General features: G+C 48.1%; 1 protein-coding gene across 1 annotated transcript in view; it reads left to right on the top strand.

The window, feature by feature from the left end:
• The first annotated feature begins 359 nt into the window (after window positions 1–359).
• Window positions 360–27,376, top strand: part of QDPR (quinoid dihydropteridine reductase) — a 34,743-nt gene continuing 7,726 nt past the window's right edge. Inside the window, exons 1-6 of the mRNA XM_075346912.1 lie at window positions 360–541; window positions 1,957–2,049; window positions 4,370–4,466; window positions 9,536–9,676; window positions 13,054–13,162; window positions 22,307–22,390. Coding sequence (XP_075203027.1) covers window positions 446–541; window positions 1,957–2,049; window positions 4,370–4,466; window positions 9,536–9,676; window positions 13,054–13,162; window positions 22,307–22,390 — 620 coding nt within the window. The 5' untranslated portion in view covers window positions 360–445. The remainder of the gene's footprint in view (window positions 542–1,956; window positions 2,050–4,369; window positions 4,467–9,535; window positions 9,677–13,053; window positions 13,163–22,306; window positions 22,391–27,376) is intronic.

The following is a 27,376-nucleotide window of genomic DNA, read 5'->3' as shown; positions in this document are numbered from 1 at the left end:
GCAGATATGGCTGTGATCACTGGTGCAGATATGGCTGTGATCACTGGTGCAGATATGGCTGTGATCACTGGTGCAGATATGGCTGTGATCACTAGTGCAGATATGGCTGTGATCACTAGTGCAGATATGTGATCACTAGTGCAGATATGGCTGTAATCACTGGTGCAGATATGGCTGTGATCACTAGTGCAGATATGGCTGTAGGCTGTGCACTGTGTGACTGACAGTCTATCACACTCATTGACAGATGATTACAGCGGGTCATGTGACCATCCCTATAGGCGGTGCAGCTGCCCGCGGCGTCCAATCACAGCGCGCACGTCACACAGCTCACTTTCCATTCAGCCGTGCAGAGTAGTAGTGGTGACGTCAGAGGGGGCGGGGCCAGCGCCTGCCTCTTCTGTCGGTCTCCGGCGCTCGCTGCTTTCCTCTCCGGGTTGTGCAGATGGCGGCGGCTGGTGAGGCTCAGCGCGCGCTGGTGTACGGGGGCCGGGGCGCTCTGGGCTCCAGGTGTGTGGACTACTTCAAGGCCCGGAACTGGGTAAATGGCTTCATGTTATTGTGTCCTCTGTGTATAGGGTTAGTCTGCAGCACTTGTGAGGGTGGGCAGGTTTGCTGCATATACTCTGCTCACTGTGATTGCATGTGTTAGAAAGTGTGCAGAAGTCACAGAACCGCTGCATGTGTACCAGGGCTGAGCCCAGGACTGTATTTCAGGCCATTAGGTGCTGCCACACCTGCAGTGCTGTATAAAATATACATACAGTTGTTTTGGATCACACGTTCTGGGCGACGGAGGAGCCGCGGGGGCTGCGTTGCGCGGACGGAGGAGCCGCGGGGGCTGCGTTGCGCGGACGGAGGAGCCGCGGGGGCTGCGTTGCGCGGACGGAGGAGCCGCGGGGGCTGCGTTGCGCGGACGGAGGAGCCGCGGGGGCTGCGTTGCGCGGACGGAGGGGCCGCGGGGGCTGCGTTGCGCGGACGGAGGGGCCGCGGGGGCTGCGTTGCGCGGACGGAGGGGCCGCGGGGGCTGCGTTGCGCGGACGGAGGGGCCGCGGGGGCTGCGTTGCGCGGACGGAGGGGCCGCGGGGGCTGCGTTGCGCGGACGGAGGGGCCGCGGGGGCTGCGTTGCGCGGACGGAGGGGCCGCGAGGGCTGCGTTGCGCGGACGGAGGGGCCGCGGGGGCTGCGTTGCGCGGACGGAGGGGCCGCGGGGGCTGCGTTGCGCGGACGGAGGGGCCGCGGGGGCTGCGTTGCGCGGACGGAGGGGCCGCGGGGGCTGCGTTGCGCGGACGGAGGGGCCGCGTTGCGCGGACGGAGCGGCCGCGGGGGCCGCGTTGCGCGGACGGAGGGGCCGTGTTGCGTGGACGGAGCAGACGCGGGGGCCGTGTTGCGCGGACGGAGGGGCCGCCGGGGCCGTGTTGCGCGGATGGCTGTGTTGTAATACTTTGTGGAGATTTTTTTTTTTTTTGTCAATTTTGAAAAAATGATTTTTGCAGGATCTGTGTCTTTAACACTGGGATTCTATGGAAAATGGTTCTCCTAACTGATCGCTATTGAGCCATCCGTTTTTCTTGTATCAGATCTGTTTTTTTTCTGACTGGATCAATTTTAACTGGCAGATAAATAGTAATCTATTATCAGATCTGTTTTCCATAAACTACAATGTTATCAAAACAGATCCTTGAAAAATCTTTTTTTTTTTTTCCAAAAACTGACAGTTTTCTGCGCAACTTTTTTGCCAGCGGATCCGCGTTCTAACAATGATTCCTGGACATGTGACCTCAAGCCTTGGTCTAATTCTTTCTATTGCTGGGATATTGGGGACCTATTCCATAGCGCAGTACATAGACTGAAATGCCCCATGAGTCGCAGCTGGTGACTGATCTGTTCACCTATAGATGTCTATCATTTCTGTCATATTTTCCTTAACTTGTTTCCATCCCTTTTATTCCTGCAGTGGGTGGCCTCCATAGATGTAACAGAAAATGCAGCTGCAAATGCCAACGTTGTTGTGAAGCTGTCCGATTCCTTCACAGAGCAGGCAGAAGAGGTGAGTCAGCGTCCGGTGTCTGTCCACATTGCGTCTGCCCCAGGTCACCGGACGAGGGCTGATATGTACAGAAGAAGTCTGGAGACTACAGATCAGGGAATATAATGGCCGCTCTGATCATTTAATTACTACACAAAGGTCAGATGTGATTACTGGGGCGATGTCTCATCTCACGGCATCTGATAAGTGTCACCTGGTCCTGTAGTACAGCCCATGTGTGGCTCTGTATGGAGTCTTATTATGCTGGGTATAGTGGGCACTTCCCCCATTTGTAGGCCGCACAATGGTTATGTATCACAGAGGGGATCTGGTGTGTGTGTGTTTTTTTTTTTTTTTTTTTTTTTTAATTTAATTTAATTTAACCAACGCTCCAGTATGGTGTGATCACAGCATTAGGCTTAGCCAGATGTAGCTGGTGGGGAGTTAGGGCTGGACTAGTTATTGGTAGTGATGGGCGAATAGTAACTAGTCGTGTTCGGATAATGCTTACCGAATACCAACAATGTATAAGGGAACTCTGGTATTGCATTACTGCTATAGAAATATATGAAAAAAAAGAGATATTTAGTTTATGTAATGGCCAATGTATGTGAGCCCAATCACCACGGCAAGGTAATCTCTGTAAACCGGGAACCTAACTTGAAAGTGCCACTATCAGGGTTAAAAACATCCATGTCTGGGCAGCTAGACTCCTGCTATAAAGGATATGAACACAGCCTGGTTCCTATAGCAGTAATGCAATACCAGAGTTCCCTTATTCATTGTTGTTTTTTTTATTGTGCAGATGTATGCATCTTGTAGTTTCTATATTTTTTTTCCAGCTAACACCTATTCACACTTGTTGGATTTGCGGGTCAGTTTTTTTGATATATATGTACCGAATACCAAGTATTATTCCAGTATTCAGCACGGCAAGAAAAGTTATCTGGTTACCAATTGACTTGCATTAGGTTCGTTATTCATGACGAATACCGGCGTAGTATTTCGAGATTCGTTACGAATAATCCAAACCCGAATAGTTCCTATTCACCCATCACTAGCTATCACTTATTTGTTCTGGTTCTCCACCCTATACATGTGCTCCCTTATTTTGACCAGACATGCATGCAGTTTTATCGGGAGTAAGCTGCTGCCACACTCCTAGTTTTGAGTTGTGTCCTCCGAGAACCAAAAAAAAAAAAAATCAAATGTGTAATTGAAATTCAACACGTCCGATGCTTCTTTGGCCTGACAGATATGGTCTACTCTATGCCCTCACGTTAAGCACCACCCTTTTTTTTTTTTTTTTTTTTTTTCTTTTAGAAAATTGGCACAAAATGTGGGGACAACAAAAAATATTCCAAAATTAATGCAAAAAAAGTGTGTGTGTGTGTGTGTGTGTGTGTGTGTGTTCTCTCATGCAGAAAACTGAATGACACAGGCATAATTATCCCCCCCCCCAAGTTTCTCAGTGCAAACCGATTTTGAAAATGGCAGAAGTGAAGAATGAAAAATGACACCCTTGTTTAGAGAGCTCATAGAGAGTTCAGACTTGTACCAATTTCCATACATATCCATATTTTTATTTTTTTTGTATTGCTAATGCCTAAGTTTGAATTTTTCTCCCCCATTTTTAAGTATGTTGTATGGTAAAATTAATGGAATTCAAAACTGCAACTCATTCCCAAAAGAAAAACCCTCATACGACTGTCAACAGAAATATAAAAAAAAAAAGATATAGGTCTTGGAAGAAAGAAAGAAGGGGGGGAAGCACTAAAATGTGAAATAGTGTGAAGGGGTTACAATCCAGCGCCACTAAAAGGGACACAAAGGAGAGGAGATGTGCTTTGTAATTAGATGGTGGAGCTTGTGATGATCCTCCGAGGGAGATTACATGACCACTCGAGGGTGGGGGAAGGGGTCTTGGGATGCTAGCATTTTGATTATTTGGCTGTGTATGTATTACTTATAGGTACATACGGTAGTTACTTAGGTTGAAAAAAGCTTTAGGTCCATCTAGTTCAACCTTCCTCCACAAGTTCTACATTTGGTCACTAAGTCATTTATAACCAACAATGTTGTGTGTACTGAGAAAATCATCCAGCCCTTTTTAAAAGCTGTTATATTATCTGCCATTACTACCTCTTGTGGTACGGCATTCCACAGTCTGACTGCTCTAACTGTAAAGAACCCTCAGTGTATGCCCCCTGGTCCTTAGTACTGTCTTGTATAACTCTTGTATAATGTTTTTTTACCATTTGATCAGTGGTAGATGTGATGTGACTTGTTCTGTCATGAGGCTGGCGCTCATTATTCCTTCTTTCCCCAATCCTTGTGTCAGGTCACCTCAGCGGTGGATCAGCTTCTCGGAGGACAGAAGGTAGATGCAATCTTATGTGTAGCCGGAGGGTGGGCAGGAGGATCTGCAAAGGCAAAATGTAAGTACATAGAGAGTGGGTATCAGGGGGGTTTTCATTTTGCACCTATAAAACTTATTAGTGATGTTTTACAATAAGGGGATCCAAATCTGAAACTATATTTCATTTAGTGAAAAATTTCAAAGGGAGCAGGTCATCTGAATCTTGCTGCTTGAATGGCATTCGATAACTTTGAACCCCGTTGCCAGGAGGAAAAGCACTTTAAAGGGAACCTGTCAAGTGTAATATGCACCCAAAACCATGAGCAGTTCTGGGTGCATATTACTAATCCCTGCCTAACCGTCTCTGTATATAGTAGCATAGAGAAAGGGATCTTTAGAAAGTGTTTCTAAAGATTCTTTATGATATGCTAATGAGGCCAGGGACTAGTCACAAGGGCGTTAGTTCCTGCACTCATGCCTCCATCTTAGCATGTTAGCATGGTCACAGGGGCTATTCAATGCAGCATCACCAGCGGTGACTCCCGTACCTGTGTCCACTGTCACCGGGACTTCGGATCAGCAGTGACAGCGGACACAGCTATGGGCGCCACTGCTGCTGATGTTGCATTGATGAAATGATGAAACCTGCGTGCAGGTGCAATGTGTGTCAAGGTTGGCTACTATACACCCTGTGCCTATGGCTGCAGGTAGCTACATCATTATGATTGCATGTACCTAGGATTTGTTATTGTATACACTGCTCAATTATTAGTTGGATTCTATTGTATTGATTTTTCGTGACCTCTGTAATCATCTATGACCTTTTCCTCTGTCTGTTTTTGGACCTATAGTGTGATGTGATTAATCAGGTATATGCTATCTGAATATGCTTATGAGTATTGGCTGAAATTTACCATTCTGCTTTATTAGTGATTTTTACATGGTGCCATATTCACATAGACATAAGGGTGCTTTACACGCTGCGACATCGCTAGCGATTTCGTTAGCGATGTAACACGCCAGATCGCACATACGATTTGCCGAGATCGCACATGTGACCGGCGCTAAAAAAAGGAGAAGAAAAAATTTACCTATGTGCGATCTCTGCAAATCTTATCTGCGATCTGGCGTGTCACATCGCTAAAGCTGGTGTCACACTAAGCGACAGCGACAACGACGTCGCTGTTACGTCACCATTTTCGGTGACGTAACAGCGACCTTGTAAGTCGCTGTTATGATCGCTGCTTAGCTGTCAAACACAGCAGAAGCAGCGATCATAACGTCTCTGTGCTACATGTGCAGAGAGCAGGGAGCCGCGCTTAGCGCTGGCTCCTTGCTCTCCTAGGTACAGTACACATCGGGTTAATTAACCCGATGTGTGCTGCAGCTACATGTCACAGTGCAGAGAGCAGGGAGCCGCGCGCACTGCTTAGCGCTGGCTCCTTGCTCTCCTTGCTACAGTATACATCGGGTTTATTACCCGATGCATACTGCAGCCACATGTGCACAGAGCAGGAGCCGGCACTGGCAGCAAGAGCGGAGGCTGGTAACCAGCGTAAACATCGGGTAACCAGGGAAAGGTCTTCCCTTGGTTACCCGATGTTTACGCTGGTTACAGCTTACCGCAGCTGCCAGTGCCGGCTCCTGATCGCTTCATTTCGTCGCTCTCTCGCTGTCACACACAGCGATGTGTGTGTCACAGCGGGAGAGTGACGACCAAAAAATGAAGCTGGACATTCAGCAACGACCGGCGACCTCACAGCAGGGGCCAGGTCGTTGCTGGATGTCACACACAGCGACAGCGACGGGACGTCGCTGCAACGTCACAGAAAATGGTGACGTAGCAGCGACGTCGTTGTCGTCGTCGTTATGTGTGACACCAGCTTTACGAGATCGCTAGCAATGTTGCAGCGTGTAAAGCACCCTATAGTCAGTGGTAGGTTTGATCTCCTAGCAATATATTTTACTTATCATTGTTTACTAATGTATTACCGGTTATCCTACGTATAATCTTTTCGTATATCGCAATTGTGACTGACACTGCATATAGTGTTTTAGGTGCATGACCTCCTGATTAGGCCCTTGTTTTTCCAGTTTTTGTATTGTTTTTTTTTTTTTTTTAATCAAACTCCCCCTTTTCACTAAAAAACATCCCCCCCCCACCCCCTCATCTATTTGGAATGTCTATGTACTTATATGTTATGAATTTTTGTATTTAATAAAATTGATAATATTTATTCTATATCAGGTCTCGTCCCTATATTTTGTAGGGGTGTCCTTTTAGCCTGTGCTTAAAGGGAACCTGTCACCACTTTTTTGGACTATAAGCTGCGGCCACCACCACTGGGCTCTTATATACAGCATGTTAGAATGCTGTATATATGAGCCCAGGCTAGGGGTATAACATTAAAAACACTTTATAATACCGAACGGTCTCGCTGTGGGCCTTATGGGCGTCTCCGTTGTCCAGTGCCGGCGCCCCCTCTTTCGGCCATCTGTGTTCTTCTTCTCTAGCCGCGATACATGACTGGTCTGACGTCATACACTCGCCAGCATTCAGGTCCTGCGCAGGCGTACTTTGATCTGCCCTGAGGAGAGCAGATCAAAGTATTGTAGTGCGCCTGCGCAGGACCGGCGATTGTGTATGACGTAGCCGCGTCATGCACCCAGGCCTCAGAAAGAGGACAAAGATGGCCGAAAGAGGAGGCGCCCGCACCGGACAACGGAGACGCCCATTAGCTCGACAGTTAGGTAAGTAGTATAAAGTGTTTTTTCCGTTATACCCCCGGCCTGGGCTCTTATATACAGCATGTTAAAATACTGTATATAAGAGCCCACTGGTGGTGGCCGCAGCTTATAGTCCAAAAAAGTGGTGACAGGTTCCCTTTAACTAGTATATGTCAGCATATGATCATTTTTATTTTTATGCAGTATATATTAGCATTTTAGTGTCAGGTTGCAAATGTTATAACTGTGTTATCCCAGTACTGATAATGGTTTACTGGGCCGGCTTCACACATCTGAGTTTCACAGTCTGAGTATGGTGCGATTTCCATAGGCAAGTTCGGGTCAGTAGACCTGCGGCCGGTCCAGAAATCACGGCCAATACTTGGACTTTGAAACTGGGATGTGTAACACCGGCCTTGCTTTTGTCAGAACTTTGTCCTGTTACTTAAATAGATATTGAAAAGTTTTCCTCCAATTTTCCCTTGTGTCCTATGCGACATCAATTTTTACCACTGAGAGCGTATTAAAAAAAACCCTACAATTCATGGTGACTCAGCCGTTTTAACCACATGTGCCCCTGGTACCAATTTACGCTAATGGTTTTCATAGGAGCCAGATGTAATCTGTTGCTTCATATTTTATGATGTTCTTGAAACAATACAATTTCTGTGAACACTTAATTTTTTTTTTTCCATTTTAATTGTTTTTTTTTTTTTTTTTTTTAAAAATAATAAAAAAAATAAATTCTAATCGTCCAATGTCGCCAGTGTATTTTCCTTTAAAGTCGATAATGTGACATCCAATGGTAGTAATTTTATTTGTGGAAATACAGATGGATCAATTGATAAAAAATCTGCAATGTATTACATCGCTGAGAGCATGAAATTGCCCGGGCGCTGCTGCATAGATCTGTGTTCACAGTAGTTAATCATTAGTAAGTGGGAATGATAACACATCTGCTTTTGCTCTATCGATCTGCCCTGTAAGAGGCAAAGTTAAATTAGAATTGTTGCATTTTTTTTTTGTAAGGTTTGTTTTCCACTGTAAATTAAACACAAAAAAGCCAGAAAATGTATATAATATTCGTTATCCTTGAATCCCATAAGAATGGATAACTTTTAACGCTCAAATCCAGAGTAATCAAACTTGCAATGATCCAAAAAATGTACCCTGCAGTTCAGTTTCCATTCGTCAACTATAGGACGACCAGAAAAAAGTAAGCTCTTTATTTGGCTTTTTCCAGCAGTCCAATAAAAAATAGGTGGAGCAGAGGTTGAGCACATATGCACCTTAGCTCAATTTGGTTGGGGCTAGCGTCTTATACTAGGAATAACCATTTAATTTTGAAACTATGTGATGTTTATTTGAGTGTGCTCGATGCACAATCAAGCATCGGGGTACTTGACTGAATATCGCGGGTGCCCGGATGTATCGTCCGTGAACAATCCGACACAGAGCCAGCACAGTTCAGTGAGTGATGCGGTCAGGCAACCTTGTGAGAGACTCTTGCAGTCTCTGGCTCTGTGTTGGAAAAAATGAGTTCAGATACCATGTATAAAACAAAGAAAACCCCCAAAAACTCCAGCCTCCCCTGGAAATGTTCTCTATGGCTCGCTGTATGTGGGTAGAGAGCAGGACTGTCCAATAAATGACTTCCATTATACTTTAGTTGAGCCTGTCAGAACATCCAATCTGCTTGACTCGAGTAAAGGGCACTCAAGTAGTTTAGTGCTCGCTCATCACTGTGGTGTAGCTGCTGGGTGACCTAACAGGTTTTACTGATCACTGGTCCCCAGAGTAGTCCCATTCATATGTCTAAAGTAGTATTGATCCACCTATTACATTACAGATCTTTCCCATCCAGGAGCTTCATGTGGCAATGCTTTGTCCTACCCTTTGTTAATTGAGACACATGGCACAGTGGTGATGCCAGTACATTACAGCGTGACCACTGCAGCCACTGATTGGCTACAGCTGTCACCTACTTTGGTCTTAAAAGGAATCGGTCAGAAGGTTTTTGCCATTTAATCTGAGAGCAGCATATTGTAGGCCAAGTGAGCTTGATTCCAGGGATGTATCAATAATTGGACTGTACTGTAGTTTCAATACAGTGTTTATTAGCAGGAGATAATCACTGCAGGACTAGGTGTCAGATGCCAGACAGTCAAGATGTGTAACCCCACCACTGATTAGCAGTTTGCAGACAATGTACAGTGTACACAGGGAGCTGCCAATCAGTGGTGTGGGGGCAGGGTTATACACAGCTCAGTATTCTGAGCACTGCTACATCTTCAGTAGAGAAAACGGAGTCTAGATGTTACTGGAATCAATCTCTAAGCCCATATATCATGCTGCTTTCAGATTACATAGCTAAAACCTGCCAAGAGATTTCCTTTCATTCCTTGTTTTCTTGATTTTCAGCTTTTTATAAGAATTGTGATCTCATGTGGAAACAGAGTGTGTGGACATCGACCATATCCAGTCACCTAGCTACAAAGCATCTGAAAGAGGGAGGTCTGCTCACATTATCGGGGGCGAATGCTGGACTGTCCGCTACACCAGGTAAAGACTGATTATGTGAAATATGATAGGATATTTCCCATAGGAAAAATACATATACATATAACTAAACATATATATTTTATGGACAAAAGTATTACACATTTTAAGAGGGAGATAATAAACTTTGAAGTCAATGAGTTCTGAGGAGTAAAGGGTAGAAGAGTCGTCAATGCTCTGCTGACTCCATAACTGCAGAGTCCATAACTCGTCTGGTACCATCATCACAAACTCTGCGTCCCACCAGGAGCTTCATGGCTGAGCAGCTGCTTGCAGCCTTACATTACCAAGCACAATACCGAGCATCAGAAGCTGTGGTGTAAAACTGCCATCACTGGACTCTGGATGAGTGTAAACGTTTTCTGCGGAGTGATGGATCATGCTTCTTTATCTGGCATAGGATGGGTGAGGGCTTGTTTGGTAAATGTGAGGAGAACGTTACCTGCCTGTGTACGTTGTGCTGAAGTTTGAGGAGGGATAATGCAATGGGGTTGTTTCAGAGGGACTAGCGCAGGCCCCTTGGATCCAGTGAAGGGAAAAATTATCCACACACAAGACATTTTGGGCAATTGTAGTGTGGGGAAGGCCTCGGTCTGTTCCTCATGACTGTGCCTGGTGCCCAAGCTTCATAAAGAGATGGTTGAGGGAGTTTGGGTTGAACAACATAAATGGCTGCTCGGAGCCCGGAGCTCAACCCCATCCAACACCTTTTGAATGAACTAGAACAGATTGTGAGCCCGGACCTCTCCCCAACATCTGTGTCTGACCTCACAAATGTGCTCTTCTTGGTGTCTAGGCAGAAATTCATACATACACCTCCAAAATCCTGTGGAAAACCTTTCCAGAAGAGTGATTGCAAAGGTGGTTCCATATTCATGCCTATGGATTGTCCTAAAAGCTCCTGTAGATTGACTGACTGTGTCAGTGTCCCAGTATATTTAGTTTATATTTCAGATTTTTGGAATATATTAGGAGCATTGGTATGAGACCTAGCCTTAACCTGCTGCACTTCATAGCAGCGCCCATTACCATCTCCAGATTACTGAGGATCTGCCCTATATATTGATGTAGTCTCTCCCTAGATCTGTTTTCACTATTTCTCCACTTACATTGTGAACCTGTCCTTGTCCTGAGTAAAGAGACCTTTGCCTCGTGATAGATTCAGCCCTTTGCCCTGAAATAGTCCGTGCTGTCCTGTCCGTGATTTCCTGCTGCACTAAGTTGCATGGACCTAGTGAGGTAAAGTCTGCAAGACTGGAACAGAGGAGGAAGCTCAATAATGTCAGGATCGTATTTGTCTGTGGTGTAACATAAGTAATAACCTCACGTTGTCGCATCCTGGTAATTACATCCGGGGGCCGCGGGAATGTCTGTGATGTTTCTATGGCACATGTGCCTTTCATTTTGCAGCAGACAATATGGATTACACATGGATTGTGCAATCTCCTCCGCAGGGTTGACTGGTCTGATTAAAACAAATTGCAGAAGGCAGAGACACAAGAAGAAAAGATGTCTAATTAGGATATCCATGGTAATGATTAAAAAGCAAAAATACAAAGTCTAGTGTGCCTAAACCGGTGCCGCCACATCATGTGGGCTACCATGCAGAGATGTATTACCATGAACTTTGTGATTTGTTGTTTGCATGTAATGTAAATGGATGTATTGAAATACGTTTGTATAATTTGTGCTGACCTGGTTCAGTGTACAAACTAGTCCTCCGAGGCAGCCGGACCCGGGGAGTCTTCACTTTTGCAGTGGCGGCCTTGGTCTGGTATCGTCAGTATCTCTGTGGTTACTGGGCCCTGCAACAATGTTATGGCACAATGCTTGCCATGACCTTGTAGGGCCTAGAAAGTGCAAGAGGCTCCAAGGATGGGAGAAGATGGGACTGGAGATTAGACTGGACTAGTATAAATCCGTTTTCTTAAAGAACCAGCTTCAGAGGTTATATTTATGTATACAGCTTCTTTGCACATTGATGTGTATCAGGTTGATGCATTGGCTGCACTATGCTTACATCCTACTAACAAACTTCTTTAGTTTGATTGCTCCACTGTCAGCCTAGTAATGGGAATTGTTGAGGCAGCTATGGATAGAGCCAGGGCATTGAGGGTTAAATCTTAGCTTTGAGGGTCTTGATTAGGCTGCTTTCACACATCCGGTTTTTGCAGTGCGGCTCAATCCCGCTCAAAAACCTATGCAACGGATGCGGCGAAAAAAAACGGATCCGTTGCATACGTTTTTCCATGGGGCCTGTCCGTTTTTTGATGGATGTGGCTTGATACTCAGCATGCGCAGTGCAAAAAAAAACGCAACCGGCGGCCGGATGCGATTTTTGCCGTAGGACGCCGCATCCGGTGTCCTTAGGCTTGCATTGTAAATTGTGCCAGATCCGGCGCAATGCATTTTTTCGCCGCACGAAAAAAACTTGCTAGGCAACGTTCTATCCGGCCGCCGCATGGGCTAAATATGCCGCTTCCGGCAAAAAACGGACGCAACGCAAGACCATGCGCTATTGCAAGTCTATGCGGGGAAAAAACGCAATCGGTGGCAAAAAAAAAACTGTTGCGTTTTTTCTGCAAAGCGCCGAATTGTGCCGCTCAGCAAAAACCGGATGTGTGAAAGCAGCCTTAAAAAGCACCTGGAGTGTTTTATATGGGACCAGGCTTGTGTTCACTTTACTGGTGACTGCCCATAGAGGGAGTCTCTCTGAGAGGAAGCTGCATGTGGCAGCTGGGAGAAAGTCTTTTTGAATGGAGACTGCACGAGTCAGCTGAGTAGTCTGTGGAAGTAGAGAGGTAAAAGGACAATTTTATGTGGGATCAATTTTGTTGCTGAACAAGAAATATCTGAATGAGAGGTGGAAAGACCTCTTTATTCAGACTTGAACTGAACCTTAGAGAAAGCCGGACATGTAACTGAGCAGTCGAGCCTCTATTATATAGACTGTTTTGTTTATCCTTTTGCCTTCATTTATGCCGGTGATGGGCTGTATATTTTGCATTATGCTGGTGGTGCTTATGAACTTAAATAAACCTTCTTGTGTGCCATAAGAACTGTGCCTGTGTGTACCGCTGCCAGAAAGCGCGGATCCCTACACACACTTATCACATTAGGATCCTTGGATTAGATTTAACTGATGCAATTTGTCTTACAAATCACAGTTCACAGCTCACAGGCTAGAACAAAGTGGGTGGAAGAGTCCAAACATGTGCCACAGAGAACACCCACTGGGCTCAGAGCCCGCAGCTTCACAGGCACACGTAGCAGAGAAAACTGGTGTAAAGCATTGCAGAATTGGAATAGCGGCTAATCGAAGTCACCACAAGTTGTTTTCTTATCATAAATGGCTACTTGTATGATTGTGTTTTGTTTAGGAATGATTGCCTATGGAATGGCGAAAGCATCAGTGCACCAGCTGTGCCAGAGCCTTGGAGGGGAGAAGAGCGGGCTACCAGTCAACTCTGCCGCTGTGGCCATCCTGCCGTAAGTCGCTCCCTGTTTGTCTGATATTGATTTTTTTGTGAATGTTCCTGATACTTGAAGCAAATGGTGATCAGCCTCTCCACATTGTCTGCGAGGCTGGAGAATATTGATTGAGACACGACAACACTCAGCGGATCTGAAGATGTCAAACCTGATTGTACATTTATACTATCCATTATGATCGGAGACTTGCTCTACAATACCAGTAATAACCCTACGTGCATGTATGAGCACTGTCCAGAAAAACATCCCAAATATACTAGGATACCTACAGGCGTCTGGTTACTATCAAAGCTGCCTAGAGTAAGGCTACATGCGCACGCTCAGTATTTGGTGCAGAATTTTTTTTTTTTTTTGACCAGATCTGTGTCTTCTGGTAGAAAAACGCATCAAAAACCAGGTGTTTTTTTGATGGGGTTTTTGTGCCATGCGTTTTTTATATCAATAGGTGGAAGGTCAAAAACACACTAAAGGCTACTTTACACACTGCGATATCGGTCCCGATATCGCTAGTGTGGGTACCCGCCCCCATCTGTTGCGCGACACGGGCAAATCGCTGCCCGTGCCGCACAACATCGCCCAGAGCCGTCACACATACTTACCTGTCCGGCGACGTCGCTGTGACCGGCGAACCGCCTCCTTTCTAAGGGGGCGGTCCGTGCGGCGTCACAGCGACCTCACTGAAGCGTCACTGAGCCGCCGCCCAATAGCAGCGGAGGGGCGGAGATGAGCGGGACATAACATCCCGCCCACCTCCTTCCTTCTGCATAGCAGCCGGGAGGCAGGTAAGGGGAGCTTCCTCGTTCCTGCGGCATCACACGGAGCGATGTGTGCTGCCGCAGGAACGAGGAACAACTTCGTTACTGTTGCAGTAACGATTTTTAAGAATGGACCCCCATGTCGCCGATTAGCGATTTTGCACGTTTTTGCAACGATTCAAAATCGCTTATAGGTGTCACACGCAGCAACATCGCTAATGCGGCCGGATGTGCGTCACCAATTCCGTGACCCCAACGACTCCGCATTACCGATGTCGCAGCGTGTAAAGCCCCCTTTAGGCTATGTGCGCACACTGCAATTTTGTTCCTTGAGCGAAAAACTCACCTTCTGGCCTAAAAAGGCATAAAAAAGCATGTGGTTTCGCTGTGTTTTTGCCCATGTATTTTTTTTTAAACTATATTTAATGGAAAAACACAGGTCAAAAACGCAGAAAGCAGTGACCTGCTGCTTCTTTTTTCTGCAACCAAAACTGCAAGGAAAGAAGAAGCATCATGTGCACAGCCTTTCTGAAATCTCATAGACTTTGCTGGGCAAGGACTGCATGCAGTTTACAGCAACAAACTGTACCCAAAAATGTCGGAAAGGAAAAAAAAAGCAAAGTGCACGCAACACTTAGGCATTCTCATTGACTCTGATGGTATAAGTATAGACATGCAGTTTTATGACAAAACTTCACTCCCAAAAAAAAGCATTGACAATGGATCAAAAATGCACTGTTTGCACCTGGCCTAAAACTACCTTTTGTTGGCCCAACACAACCAATAACTGCACAACTTCATTTTTTACGATATTTGTCCCCCGCAGCCCTCTCCCTATTTTTTCATTGTTCTCTCCAATAGCCAGAACCTTTTTTTAATTTTTTTTTTTTTTTTTTAATTCTTATTTATTTTGTTTTCATTCCTTAAACGTAACCATATCTTGGCTTGTTTCTTCTCTAGTCATGAATGACGCTGTTCATTTCTTCATCGTTCCTTATGGGAGACCCAGACCATGGGTGTATAGCTACTGCCTCCGGAGGACACACAAAGTACTACACTCAAACGTGTAGCTCCTCCCTCCGGGCTATATACACCCCCTGGATGACAATCTAACCAGTTCAATGCTTTGTGTTTCAGGAGGTCACACACACACATGCATTCTCTGAGTTTTCATTTTTAAGATTTTTGATTTCAAAGATATGGAAGAAAAGCGGGTCCAGTCTGGACTCCCGGCATGTCCCTTCTCACCCCACTGTGTCGGCGGTGCTGTTAAGGTTGACTTTACAAGGCTGGAGCCTTCACATGCCGTGCTCCTTCGCCATCCCATGGGCTCTGGCTTGAAGTGGGAGCCATCACGGTTCTTTCTGCCTTGCAGAAGACCGGTCTCCATCCGCAGCCCTGTCTGGTTCCTGTCGGACAGAGCGTTTAACAGCCCCTCTCCCAGGGACTTGGCCCTGCGCCTCAAAGCTAAGTATTGAGACGCTTTTCAGGGGTCCCGGGTACATTTATTGTGGGGAGAGTGTGTTTTGTTACCTTGTTGTGATTTCCGGCCGGTTCTCTGGGTTTTTCCTGAGAACCGCGCCGACTGTGCCTGCTCGTCGGCCGCATGTAAAAATCTAGGCCCCGGCTTCAGTTGCGGCCTAGTTTCGTTTTCAGCTTCCCCTGCATGATTCACGCAGGGGAAAAGTGTGGCGCCGCCCACCGGCCGTTCAGCAGAGGGGAGGACACTCCTCTCTGAGGAGATGTTTCCCTCCCCTGTATCTCTCCTTGGCCCTCCGTTTTCCCGCTCCTGGGCTAATCCCCGCCCCCCCTCCTCACTCCAGCGCCATTTTATCAGCGTCTTCACACTGATCGGCGCTGGCTGCTGCAGCTCTGCATCCTGAGGCAGACGCTTCACTGGGGGTCCGAGCTGTGGAATCCGGAGGGCACACACAGGGGTCATTCGGTCTGGTAAGCCACAACCTCTGGTTGTGGGCTTTTGTTATACACTCTCAGGGGTCATTCTACAGGAGTGTATTATTATTATTACTGCAGAGCCTCCACCTCAGCAGCATGTCTGTCACTAGGAGCAAGAAGACTGCTAAGCTGTACGCTATATGCACTGCATGTCAGCTCATTCTGCCAGAACCGAGCACATACCCTCATTGTGAGGCCTGCTCTAACATGGTGGTGCCTCAGCCTGGAGCCTTCTCAGGGGTCCCTCAGGCTGCTCCGGCACCGGTGGCTGAACCCCCGGCTTGGGTAGCATCGTTTTCTAAGGCTATCTCACAGTCCTTTGCCGACTCCATGGGACAGCTGTCCCGGACTCTGCTGACCATGCATCAGCCCCCTTCTCAGGGTGCCTCTGCTGCTCCGAGCTCTGCAGAGCTCTCAGAGCAGGTGTTAGGACCCCGTCCTCCTAAACGGAGACGCAGGGACCCTTCTCCTTCCTCGTCCCACGGCTCTGATTCACAAGCTGAGGTGCAAGGCATGGAGGATACCTTTACTGTGCGCTCAGACGCTACCTCTATGTACCCCATTGATTTATCTGAGGGTGATGCGGATGTTAGTGACTTGATTGCATCCATTAACTCCGTACTGAACCTCAATCCGCCAGTGTCAGAGGAGCAAGCCTCTCTGGTAGAAATACACCAGTTTACCTCTCCTAAGAGAGCTAGGAGTACGTTTTTTAACCACTCCAGTTTCCAGACCACTGTTACCAAGCCCAGGGCCTGTCCTGACAAACGCTTTCCAAAGCGTAGTTCTGATGACCGTTTTCCCTTTCCACCAGAGGTGGTTAAGGAGTGGGCTCAGTCCCCAAAGGTGGACCCTCCGGTGTCGAGAATCTCAGCCCGGACAGTCGTATCTGTGGCCGATGGCACCTCTCTTAAAGATCCCACTGACCGCCAGGTTGACCTTCTGGCCAAATCTGTATATGAGGCGGCAGGAGCCTCGTTCTCCCCGTCTTTTGCAGCAGTGTGGGCTCTTAAGGCAGTCTCTGCCTCTCTGGCGGAAATACATTCCCTCGCTAGGGACTCTATGCCCGAGATGGTTGCCTTGACCTCCCAGGCTTCGGTTTTTTCATCCTACGCCATGTCTGCCATTCTGGAGGCCTCTCACCGCGGTGGCTTCCGCTAATTCTCTAGCGATCCGCAGGATCTTGTGGCTTCGAGAGTGGAAAGCAGACGCTTCTTCTAAGAAGTTCCTTGCTGGGCTCCCCTTTGCTGGGTCCCGGCTGTTCGGTGAACAACTGGATGAAATTATTAAGGAAGCTACTGGCGGGAAGAGTACTTCCCTGCCACAAACTAAAACCAGAAGACCTGTCCAGGGCAGGAACCAGTCGAGGTTTCGTTCCTTTCGTTCCTCTAACTGGTCATCCTCTAAGCCCTCAGCTTCGTCCACTACCTCAGCCAAGGATCGTAAACCCAACTGGCGCGCGAAACCGCGTCCTCAGAAGAACGGAGGAGCCGCTGCCACTAAGGCAGCCTCCTCTTGACTATCTGGCGGCGCCAGCAACGTCCTTGGTCGGTGGCAGGCTCTCCCGCTTTGGCGACGTGTGGTTTCAACACGTCTCCGATCAGTGGGTGCGGGATATCATCCCCCACGGCTACAGGATAGAATTTTCTTCCAGCCCGCCAAACAGATTTTTTCTGTCCACTCCCCCCTGCTCCAAGGCCGCCGCCTTCTCTCAGGCCGTGGCATCCTTGCAGGCCAACGGAGTAATTGTTCCGGTTCCCGCCCGGGAACGGTTCAGAGGTTTCTACTCAAACCTCTTCCTAGTCCCCAAGAAAGACGGTTCCTTCCGGCCCATCCTTGACCTCAAGCTTCTCAACAAGCATGTTCAGGTGCGGCGCTTTCGCATGGAATCTCTGACCCAAGGAGATTTTCTAGCATCCATCGACATCAGAGATGCCTATCTGCATGTGCCTATTGCGGTTTCACACCAGCGTTGGCTACGCTTTGCAATCGGAGAGGAACATTTCCAATTCGTGGCTCTCCCCTTCGGGTTAGCCACAGCCCCTCGGGTATTCACCAAGGTCATGGCAGCAGTGGTTGCGGTCCTGCATCTCCAGGGGTTGGCAGTAATCCCCTACCTGGACGACCTTCTAGTCAAGGCCTCATCCAGTGCAGACTGCCAGCGGAGTGTTTCGCTCACTCTCGCCACGCTTGTTCAATTCGGGTGGCTTGTCAATCTGCCCAAGTCCACTCTGACCCCGACCCAGGAACTTACGTACCTAGGGATGCAATTCGAGACTCTGCCGGCACTTGTGAAGCTGCCCTTAGTCAAACAGCAGTCCCTTCATCTGGCGGTGCGCTCTCTGTTGAAGCCCCGCCGTCATTCCATCAGGCACCTCATGCAGGTGCTGGATCAGATGGTGGAGTCAATGGAAGCGGTTCCCTTTGCCCAGTTCCATCTGCGTCCTCTGCAGCTGGACATTCTCCGCTGTTGGGACAAGCGGACCTCTTCCTTGCACAGGCTAGTGGCTCTGTCGCCGCAGACCAGGAGCTCTCTTCAGTGGTGGCTTCGGCCCCTCTCTCTGTCACAGGGACGCTCCTTCCTGACTCCGTCCTGGGTGATTCTCACCACGGATGCCAGTCTTTCCGGCTGGGGGGCAGTATTTCTCCACCACCGAGCACAGGGCACTTGGACTCCGTCCGAATCAGCCCTCTCGATCAATGTGCTGGAAATCAGGGCTGTTCTTCTAGCTCTCGTGGCCTTCCACCACCTGTTGGCGGGCAAGCACATTCGAGTCCAGTCAGACAACGCGACAGCGGTTGCCTACATCAATCACCAGGGCGGGACTCGCAGCCGCCTGGCAATGTTGGAAGTTCAACGAATCCTTCAGTGGACGGAGGACTCCAAGTCCACCATATCCGCGGTCCACATCCCAGGCGTAGAAAACTGGGAGGCCGATTATCTCAGCCGTCAAACCGTGGACAGCGGCGAGTGGGCCCTTCATCCGGCAGTGTTCCGGTCAATCTGCCGCAAGTGGGGCACTCCGGAAGTGCATCTAATGGCATCCCGGCACAACAACAAGGTTCCGGTTTACGTGGCTCGCTCCCACGATCCTCAGGCCTTCGCAGCGGACGCGCTGGTTCAAGATTGGTCTCAGTTCCGTCTGGCCTATGTGTTTCCCCCTCTAGCTCTCTTGCCCAGGGTTCTGCGCAAGATCAGAATGGAGGGCCGTCGGGTCATAATCATTGCTCCGGACTGGCCCAGGCGAGCTTGGTACCCAGATCTGCTCCGTCTGTCCGTAGAAATGCCGTGGCATCTCCCGGACCGCCCAGACCTTCTCTCTCAAGGTCCGTTCTTCCGCCAGAATTCTGCGGCTCTCAGATTGACAGCGTGGCTCTTGAGTCCTGGATCCTGACGGCTTCAGGCATTCCTTCTGAGGTCATCTCCACTATGACTCAGGCTCGGAAGTCTTCCTCGGCCAAGATTTACCACAGGGCTTGGAAGATTTTCCTGTCCTGGTGTCGCTCTTCCGGCCATGCTCCTTGGCCGTTCTCCTTGCCGACCATCCTGTCCTTTCTACAGTCCGGTCTGCAGCTAGGACTGTCCCTCAATTCCCTCAAGGGACAGGTGTCGGCTCTGTCGGTATTATTCCAGCGGCGTATCGCCCGACTGGCTCAGGTGCGCACCTTCATGCAGGGCGCATCTCACATCATTCCTCCTTACCGGCGGCCTTTGGATCCTTGGGATCTTAATCTGGTCCTCACGGCTTTACAGAAACCCCCCTTTGAGCCTCTTAGGGAGGTTCCCTTGTTTAGACTTTCACAGAAAGTGGTCTTTCTGGTGGCCATAACTTCTCTCAGGAGAGTCTCTGATTTGGCTGCGCTCTCTTCGGAGTCACCTTTTATGGTTTTCCACCAAGACAAGGTGGTTCTCCGTCCGACTCCGGACTTTCTCCCTAAGGTGGTATCTCCTTTCCACCTTAACCAGGACATTTCATTGCCTTCCCTTTGTCCGGCCCCTGTGCATCGCTTTGAGAAGGCGTTGCATACCTTGGATTTGGTGCGGGCGCTCCGAATCTGTGTCGCGCACCGCCGCTTTTAGGCGGTGCACCTCACTTTTTGTACTAACCACGGGTCAGCGCAAGGGTCTCTCGGCTTCTAAGCCGACCCAAGCTCGTTGGATTAGGTCGGCCATCTCCGATGCCTACCAGCATTCTCAGGTGCCCCCACCGCCAGGGATTAAGGTGCACTCGACCAGAGCTGTCGGTGCCTCCTGGGCTTTCAGGCACCAGGCTACGGCTCAGCAGGTTTGTCAGGCTGCCACTTGGTCTAGTCTGCACACCTTTTCGAAGCACTACCAAGTGCATGCTCATACTTCGGCAGATGCGAGCTTGGGCAGACGCATCCTTCAGGCAGCTGTCGCCCACTTGTGAAGATAGGTTTTGCCTACTTCTCAGTTTTGGTTATTTCCCACCCATGGACTGCTTTGAGACGTCCCATGGTCTGGGTCTCCCATAAGGAACGATGAAGAAAAAGAGAATTTTGTTTACTTACCGTAAATTCTTTTTCTTTTAGTTCCGACATGGGAGACCCAGCACCCTCCCTGTTGCCTGTTGGCAGTTCTTGTTCCGTGTGTTTCACCGGCTGTTGTTGTAGACAGAGGTTCCGGTTTTTCCGAGTTTTACTCTATCTCTACTTATGGGTGGATGTCCTCCTTCAGCTTTTGCACTGAACTGGTTAGATTGTCATCCAGGGGGTGTATATGCTCGGAGGGAGGAGCTACACGTTTGAGTGTAGTACTTTGTGTGTCCTCCGGAGGCAGTAGCTATACACCCATGGTCTGGGTCTCCCATGTCGGAACTATAAGAAAAAGAATTTACGGTAAGTAAACAAAATTCTTTTTTTCCAGGCAATGCACAGAAGACCGGGATAGAAAATTCTAAGTGGGATAAATTGGAGGAGGAGGAGGGGGAGCAATTCCGCCATTATACTTTAGTGCTTTTGTTACTTTTTTGGGAGGTGAGGGGACTGAAAACCTAATTTTGGCTTGTTCCCTTTTTGTTTAATGGTGGAAAACGAGGGTTATTTAATATTAGAGACGCATGATGGCCACATCTCTCACAGTACCACATGCCGATCCCAGCGCGGTGTACTGGTGTGTGTTAGGTTGGACTGGGGGGTTAAATTGAGCTCCTGGTAAAGGCCCAGTCACACTAAACAACTTACCAGCGATCCCAACAGCGATACAACCTGATAGGGATTGCTGGTAAGTTGCTAAGAGGTCGCTGGTGAGATGTCACACTAAGCGACGCTCCAGCGATCCCACCAGCAATCTGACCTGGCAGGGATCGCTGCAGCGTCGCTACACGGGTTGCTAGTGAGCTGTCACACAGGCAGATCTCACCAGCAACCAGTGACCAGCCAGCAGCGATGCGCAGAAGCATGCTGTGCTTGGTAACTAAGGTAAATATCGGGTAACCAACCCGATATTTTCCTTGGTTACCAGCGCACACCGCTTAGCGCTGGCTACCTGCACACCTAACCACAGTACGCATCGGGTTAATTACCCGATGTGTAGTCTGGCTATGTGTGCAGGGAACAGGAGCCGGCACTGGCAGTGTGAGAGTGGCGGACGCTAGTAACGAAGGTAAATAACGGGTAACCAAAGTAAGGGCTTCTTGGTTACCCGATGTTTACATTGGTTACCAGCCTCCGCAGAAGCTGGCTCCTGCTGCCCGCACATTTAGTTGTTGCTGTCTCGCTGTCACACACAGCGATCTGTGCTTCACAGCGGGAGAGCAACAACTAAAAAATGGTCCAGGACATTCAGCAACAACCAGCGACCTCACAGCAGGGGCCAGGTTGTTGCTGGATGTCACACACAGCAACATCACTAGCAAGTTGTGCCTCAGCAGCGATGTTGCTTGGTGTGACGGTACCTTTAGTCATATCGGTTGAAAAAAAACACTTGGGTCCACCATCTTCAACCGGTAAAATCTCCTAGTTTGTTGCTATGGGCAACGAAGACCGTTCTATTGCTAGTGTTCTGGTGTATGTTAAAAAAAAAAAATGATCACTGTATGATGAAAAAGCTTACTTTGAAGTCTAAAACATGAGTGAAGGGATTTTTTTATTTGATTTTTCAAATGTTGGGTTCCATCGCTAGTGTGCTGGGAAACCAGAGCGTAGCCCCGGGCTGTTTCTCTACGAAAACACTTAGGGATGAATTTAATTTCCTTTACCCCCCCCACCCCCACCCTACCCTACAGGAAAATATCATTAAAAGGTCACAAATTTGTGTATGTGTAATCTGTGTGTACACATAAATGTAAGATATAGAAAGCTGTATACTTTGCAATTTTATATAAAATCCCAGAAGAGTTAATATTAAGTCTCCCATCTGGGTGTATCTCCCGTTTGTTTTTAATAACCCTTATCTCCTCCATGGCAGCGTTACCTTGGATACGCCGGCGAACAGAGCCTCCATGCCGGATGCCGACTTCACCTCCTGGACATCATTAGACTTCATCGCTGAGTGAGTACAAGATCTGCTGCCATTTTATTATTTTGCTCATATTGTGTTTTAACAAAGCTTCTGTTTGGCCCGATGACAAGGGGGAATTTTTACCATTTGGTTCTGTAGTTTTGTTAAGATTGTGAAAGTTTCTAGCAAAAGTAAAAATAATAATAAAAAAGTTGGTAAAATATACTCTATAGATAGTGTTTGTAATAATCCTGAAAAGATCAAATAAAATAATAAAATTAAAAAAAACGGAAAATTCTTCCTATGATATAGGCGTTTTTGCCCAATTGTCTAGAGATCTATCTATCTGAAAAAGTAAAGATCTGAGACGATGGCTAACTATTGTGCACAATATTACTTGCATGGCTGAGTTTACACACCTTAAAATACTGAAATCTCCAGCAATTGGGTAGTAACTGCAAAAACCTGACTGTACAGTGGCATGTAAAAGTTTGGGCACCCCTGGTCAAAATTCCTGTTTGTTGTGAAACATTGAGCAAGTTGAAGTTGAAATGATCTCTTAAAAGCAGAAAGTTGAAGATGACATATCTCCCCTTTGTATTTTAGTAAAAAAAAAAAAAAAAGTGTGCATATATACATATACACAGTACAGACCAAAAGTTTGGACACACCTTCTCATTCAAAGAGTTTCTTTATTTTCATGACTTTGAAAATTGTAGATTCCATTGAAGGCATCAAAACTATGAATTAACACATGTGGAATGAAATACTTAACAAAAAAGTGTGAAACAACTGAAAATATGTCTTATATTCTAGGTTCTTCAAAGTAGCCACCTTTTGCTTTGATTACTGCTTTGCACACTCTTGGCATTCTCTTGATGATCTTCAAGAGTTAGTCACCGGAAATGGTCTTCCAACAGTCTTGAAGGAGTTCCCGGAGATGCTTGGCACTTGTTGGCCCTTTTGCCTTCACTCTGCGGTCCAGCTCACCCCAAACCATCTCGATTGGGTCCAGGTCTGGTGACTGGAGACCAGGTCATCTGGCGTAGCAACCCATCACTCTCCTTCTTAAGCGGGCTTTACACACTACGATTTTGCTACAGCGATCTCGTTGGGGTCACGGATTTTGTGACGCACATCCGACCGCTGTAGTGATGTTGTAGCATGTGACTCCTAGGAGCGATTTTGGATCGTTGCAAAAACGTCCAAAATCGCTCCTCGTTGACATGGGGGTCCGCTGCCAGTTATCGCTGCTGTCGCTGGGGCGAAGTTGATCCTCGTCCCTGCGGCAGTACACATCGCTACGTGTGACGCCGCAGGAACGAGGATCATCTCCTTACCTGCCGCCAGCCACAATGCGGAAGGAAGGAGATGGGCGGGATGTTATGTCCCGCTCATCTCCGCCCCTCCGCTTACATTGGACGGCCGCTTAGTGACGTCACTGTGACGCCGAACGGACCGCCCCCTTAGAAAGGAGGCGGTTCACCGGTCACAGCGACGTCGAAGGACAGGTAAGTATGTGTGACGGGGGTGCGCGATTTTGTGCGCGACGGACAGCGATATGCCCGTCGCGCACAAACGATGGGGGCGGGTCTCATGCTAGCGATATCGGGCCGGATATCGCAGCATGTAAAGCTACCCTTAGTCAAATAGCTCTTACACAGCCTGGAGGTGTGTTTGGGATCATTGTCCTGTTGAAAATAAATGATGGTCCAACTAAACGCAAACCGGATGGAATAGCATGCCGCTGCAAGATGCTATGGTAGCCATATTGGTTCAGTATGCCTTCAATTTTGAATAAATCCCCAACAGTGTCAGCAGAAAAGCACCCCCACACCATCACACCTCCTCACATGCTTCACGGTGGGAACCAGGCATGCAGAGTCCATCCGTTCACCTTTTCTGTGTCACACAAAGACACTGTGGTTGAATCCAAAGATCTCAAATTTGGACTCATCAGACCAAAGCACAGATTTCCACTGGTCTAATGTCCATTCCTTGTGTTCTTTAGCCCAAACAAGTCTCTTCTGCTTGTTGCCTCTCCTTAGCAGTAGTTTCCTAGCAGCTAGTTTACCATGAAGGCCTGCTGCACAAAGTCTCCTCTTTACAGTTGTTCTGGAGATGTGTCTGCTGCTAGAACTCTGTTTGGCATTGACCTGGTCTCTAATCTCAGCTGCTGTTAACCTGCGATTTCTAAGGCTGGTGACTCGGATAAACTTATCCTCCGCAGCAGAGGTGACTCTTGGTCTTCCTTTCCTGGGGCGGTCCTCATGTGAGCCAGTTTCTTTGTAGCGTTTGATGGTTATTGCCACTGCACTTGTGGACACTTTCAAAGTTTTCCCAATTTTTCGGACTGACTGACCTTCATTTCTTAAAGTAATGTTGGCCAGTCGTTTTTCTTTACTTGGCTGCTTTAATCTTGCCATAATACAAATTCTAACAGTCTATTCAGTAGGACTATAAGCTGTGTATCTACCAGACTTTTGCACATCACAACTGATGGTCCCAACCCCATTTATAAGGCAAGAAATCCCACTTATTAAACCTGACAGGGCACACCTGTGAAGTGAAAACCATTTGCGGTGACTACCTCTTGAAGCTCTTCAAAAGAATGCCAAGAGTGTGCAAAGCAGTAATCAAAGCAAAAGGTGGCTACTTTAAAGAACCTAGACTATAAGACATATTTTCAGTTGTTTCACACTTTTTTAAGTATTTCATTCCACATGTGTAAATTCATAGTTTTGATGCCTTCAATGTGAATCTACAGTTTTCATAGTCATGAAAATAAAGAAAACTCTTTGAATGAGAAGGTGTGTCCAAACTTTTGATGTGTGTGTATACACTCACTCACTCTAACAAAAAAATAGGTTCATGCAGAAGTTTGGGAACCCTGCATGGCTAGAGCCGCCAGTGTTTCTCTGAAAAGACACTTCTACAGTGGAACCTTGGTTTATGAGAACAATCCATTCTGGGAGTGTGCTTGTAAACAAAGGTTCTCGTCTAGCAAAGCAAGATTTCCCATAGGAAATAATGCAAGCTCAGACAATTTGTTCCACAACTTGTTCAGTGTCCCATTCTGGTCCCCTAGTGTGCCATTCCACACATGCACAAACACACACATTATGCTCACCTTACCTTCCATCGCTGGCCTAGTGTGTGTGTGTCTCTCTCTACACCTACGTTCCACTGCAGGTCCTCCCATATCGTGCCTGGTAAGTATGTTTGTGGGCTCTTCTATCTTCTGGGGGTGTCTGCTTTCTATAATGGTGTCCTGCAGTATTCTTTAACTTTTTTTAGTTGGGGCTTATTTTCAAAGCAGGGCTTATATTTAAGCCTTACGCCGAACAGATTAAAAATTCTTGCTAGGGCTTATTTTTGGGATAGGGCTTATATTTGCTAAAACACTGTAATGGCACCCCATTTGTCAAGTATCACAGCTTGTAAAGGCTTTTTGTAGCCAGCCAAGAAGCTTTTAATTCTTGTTTGGGGAATTTTCATCCATTCTTCCTTTGGAAAAGTCTTTCAATTCTGTGAGATGGAACTACTAGTCGGACACGCCCACTCCATACACTTGTATAGAGGGAGGCCTAGTCAGGGTCTGGCCAAGAACATGCATATCGCACAACTGCGGTCACATGATATGACTGTCGCGGGCGGAGGAGGGGGACGCTGCGCTCACCCACTGCTCGGGTCCGGCTGCTGCTCGCTCGGTCGGTGGCTCAAGCGGTGGGCCGGATCCCGGGGACTCGAGCGGCGCTCCTCGCCCGTGAGTGAAAGGGGTGGTTTGGTGTAGGGGTATTGTCCGTGACGCCATCCACGGTTTGTGGTGAGGTTGGGACACCACCGCTGCTCTGTACGGGGATCCCGGGAGCGTTGACAGGGAGCAGCTGAGATGTTTTTTCCCCTCCGTGGGTAGGGGGTTTTTGGTGGTCCCGGCGCCCGATGGTGGAGGTTGGAAGGTGGGATGCGGGGCCTGGCCAGGTGCAGGGTCGTGGGGCAGCGCAGTGCCAGACGACACGGTGGTACCTACTCAGCCAGTAACGCACACGGAGTTTCCGGTAAAACAAACGGCTGGATGGACGAGTCCCACAGACTGCTGCGGCGGTCACTCCTGGTAGGTTGGCGGTAACTGTCTCTCCCTGCACCGGTGTTCTGTTCTTGGCCCCAATGGTTTCCCACTGATAGCCCGCTCCTCAGCGGTTTGTTGGCTAAGGGAGCCTTTCCTTTGCCCGCAGGTTCTGGCCCTGGGAGCTCTAGCTCTGGCGGTAGCTTTATCTCCCTCACGGTTTGGACGGTTGCCTTCAGTCGGGTCTTTACTGCTGGGAAACCCCGGAGGTTCCAGTCGCTGACTGATTTGACCGGTTTTACGGTGACTTCTAGCCTGGTCGGGGTCCGTAGGCCCTGCCGGATGGTGCTGGCTTCTCTTCGCTCCCCGGTTTGGTACCGGCGGGCCACCGCCCGTCCCCGGTCCTCACGGTTGTGCGTCAATCGGCCTCTCCTGTAGACGGTCACCACCGTCTGCCAACCTTGCTGTCAGGTGCCCGGGCCACGTACCCGGACACGGTCAGTCGGTTCCTCCAATACTACTTCCTCACTCTACGACTCCTCAAACTGTTCTCTCTTCCTTTTCCCGCCTCCAGGACTGTGAACTCCTCGGTGGGTGGAGCCAACCGCCTGGCTCCGCCCCACCTGGTGTGGACATCAGCCCCTGGAGGAAGGCAACAAGGATTTGTTTGACTTCGGTGTTCCTAACCGGGGTGTAGGGTGTGTTGTTGCAGTACCTGTGACGTCCTGGCTTGTCCAGGGCGCCACATGACCACCGTTCACAACAAATCCTTGTAGTGCACAGTATGTGTACTGGGAGGATTCACAAGTTGGCAGTCATGTAGAGTCACACAGAGGGACTGCAGTCATCCTTTTAGACCAAATAACCCCTTTAAAATATTCTCTTCTTTGATTGGTTTATGGCAAACAGAAAAGTTTTGTCAATTTTGTCTATAAAACTAAATTACAATGAGGGGAGGGTGGAGTGAATAA

Source organism: Anomaloglossus baeobatrachus, chromosome 1 (genome assembly GCF_048569485.1).
Source record: "Anomaloglossus baeobatrachus isolate aAnoBae1 chromosome 1, aAnoBae1.hap1, whole genome shotgun sequence".
In the NCBI taxonomy this organism is placed as follows: Eukaryota; Metazoa; Chordata; class Amphibia; order Anura; family Aromobatidae; genus Anomaloglossus; species Anomaloglossus baeobatrachus.
The sequence above is the reverse complement of the archived record's forward strand: the minus strand, read 5'-3'. Positions and strand labels throughout refer to the sequence as shown.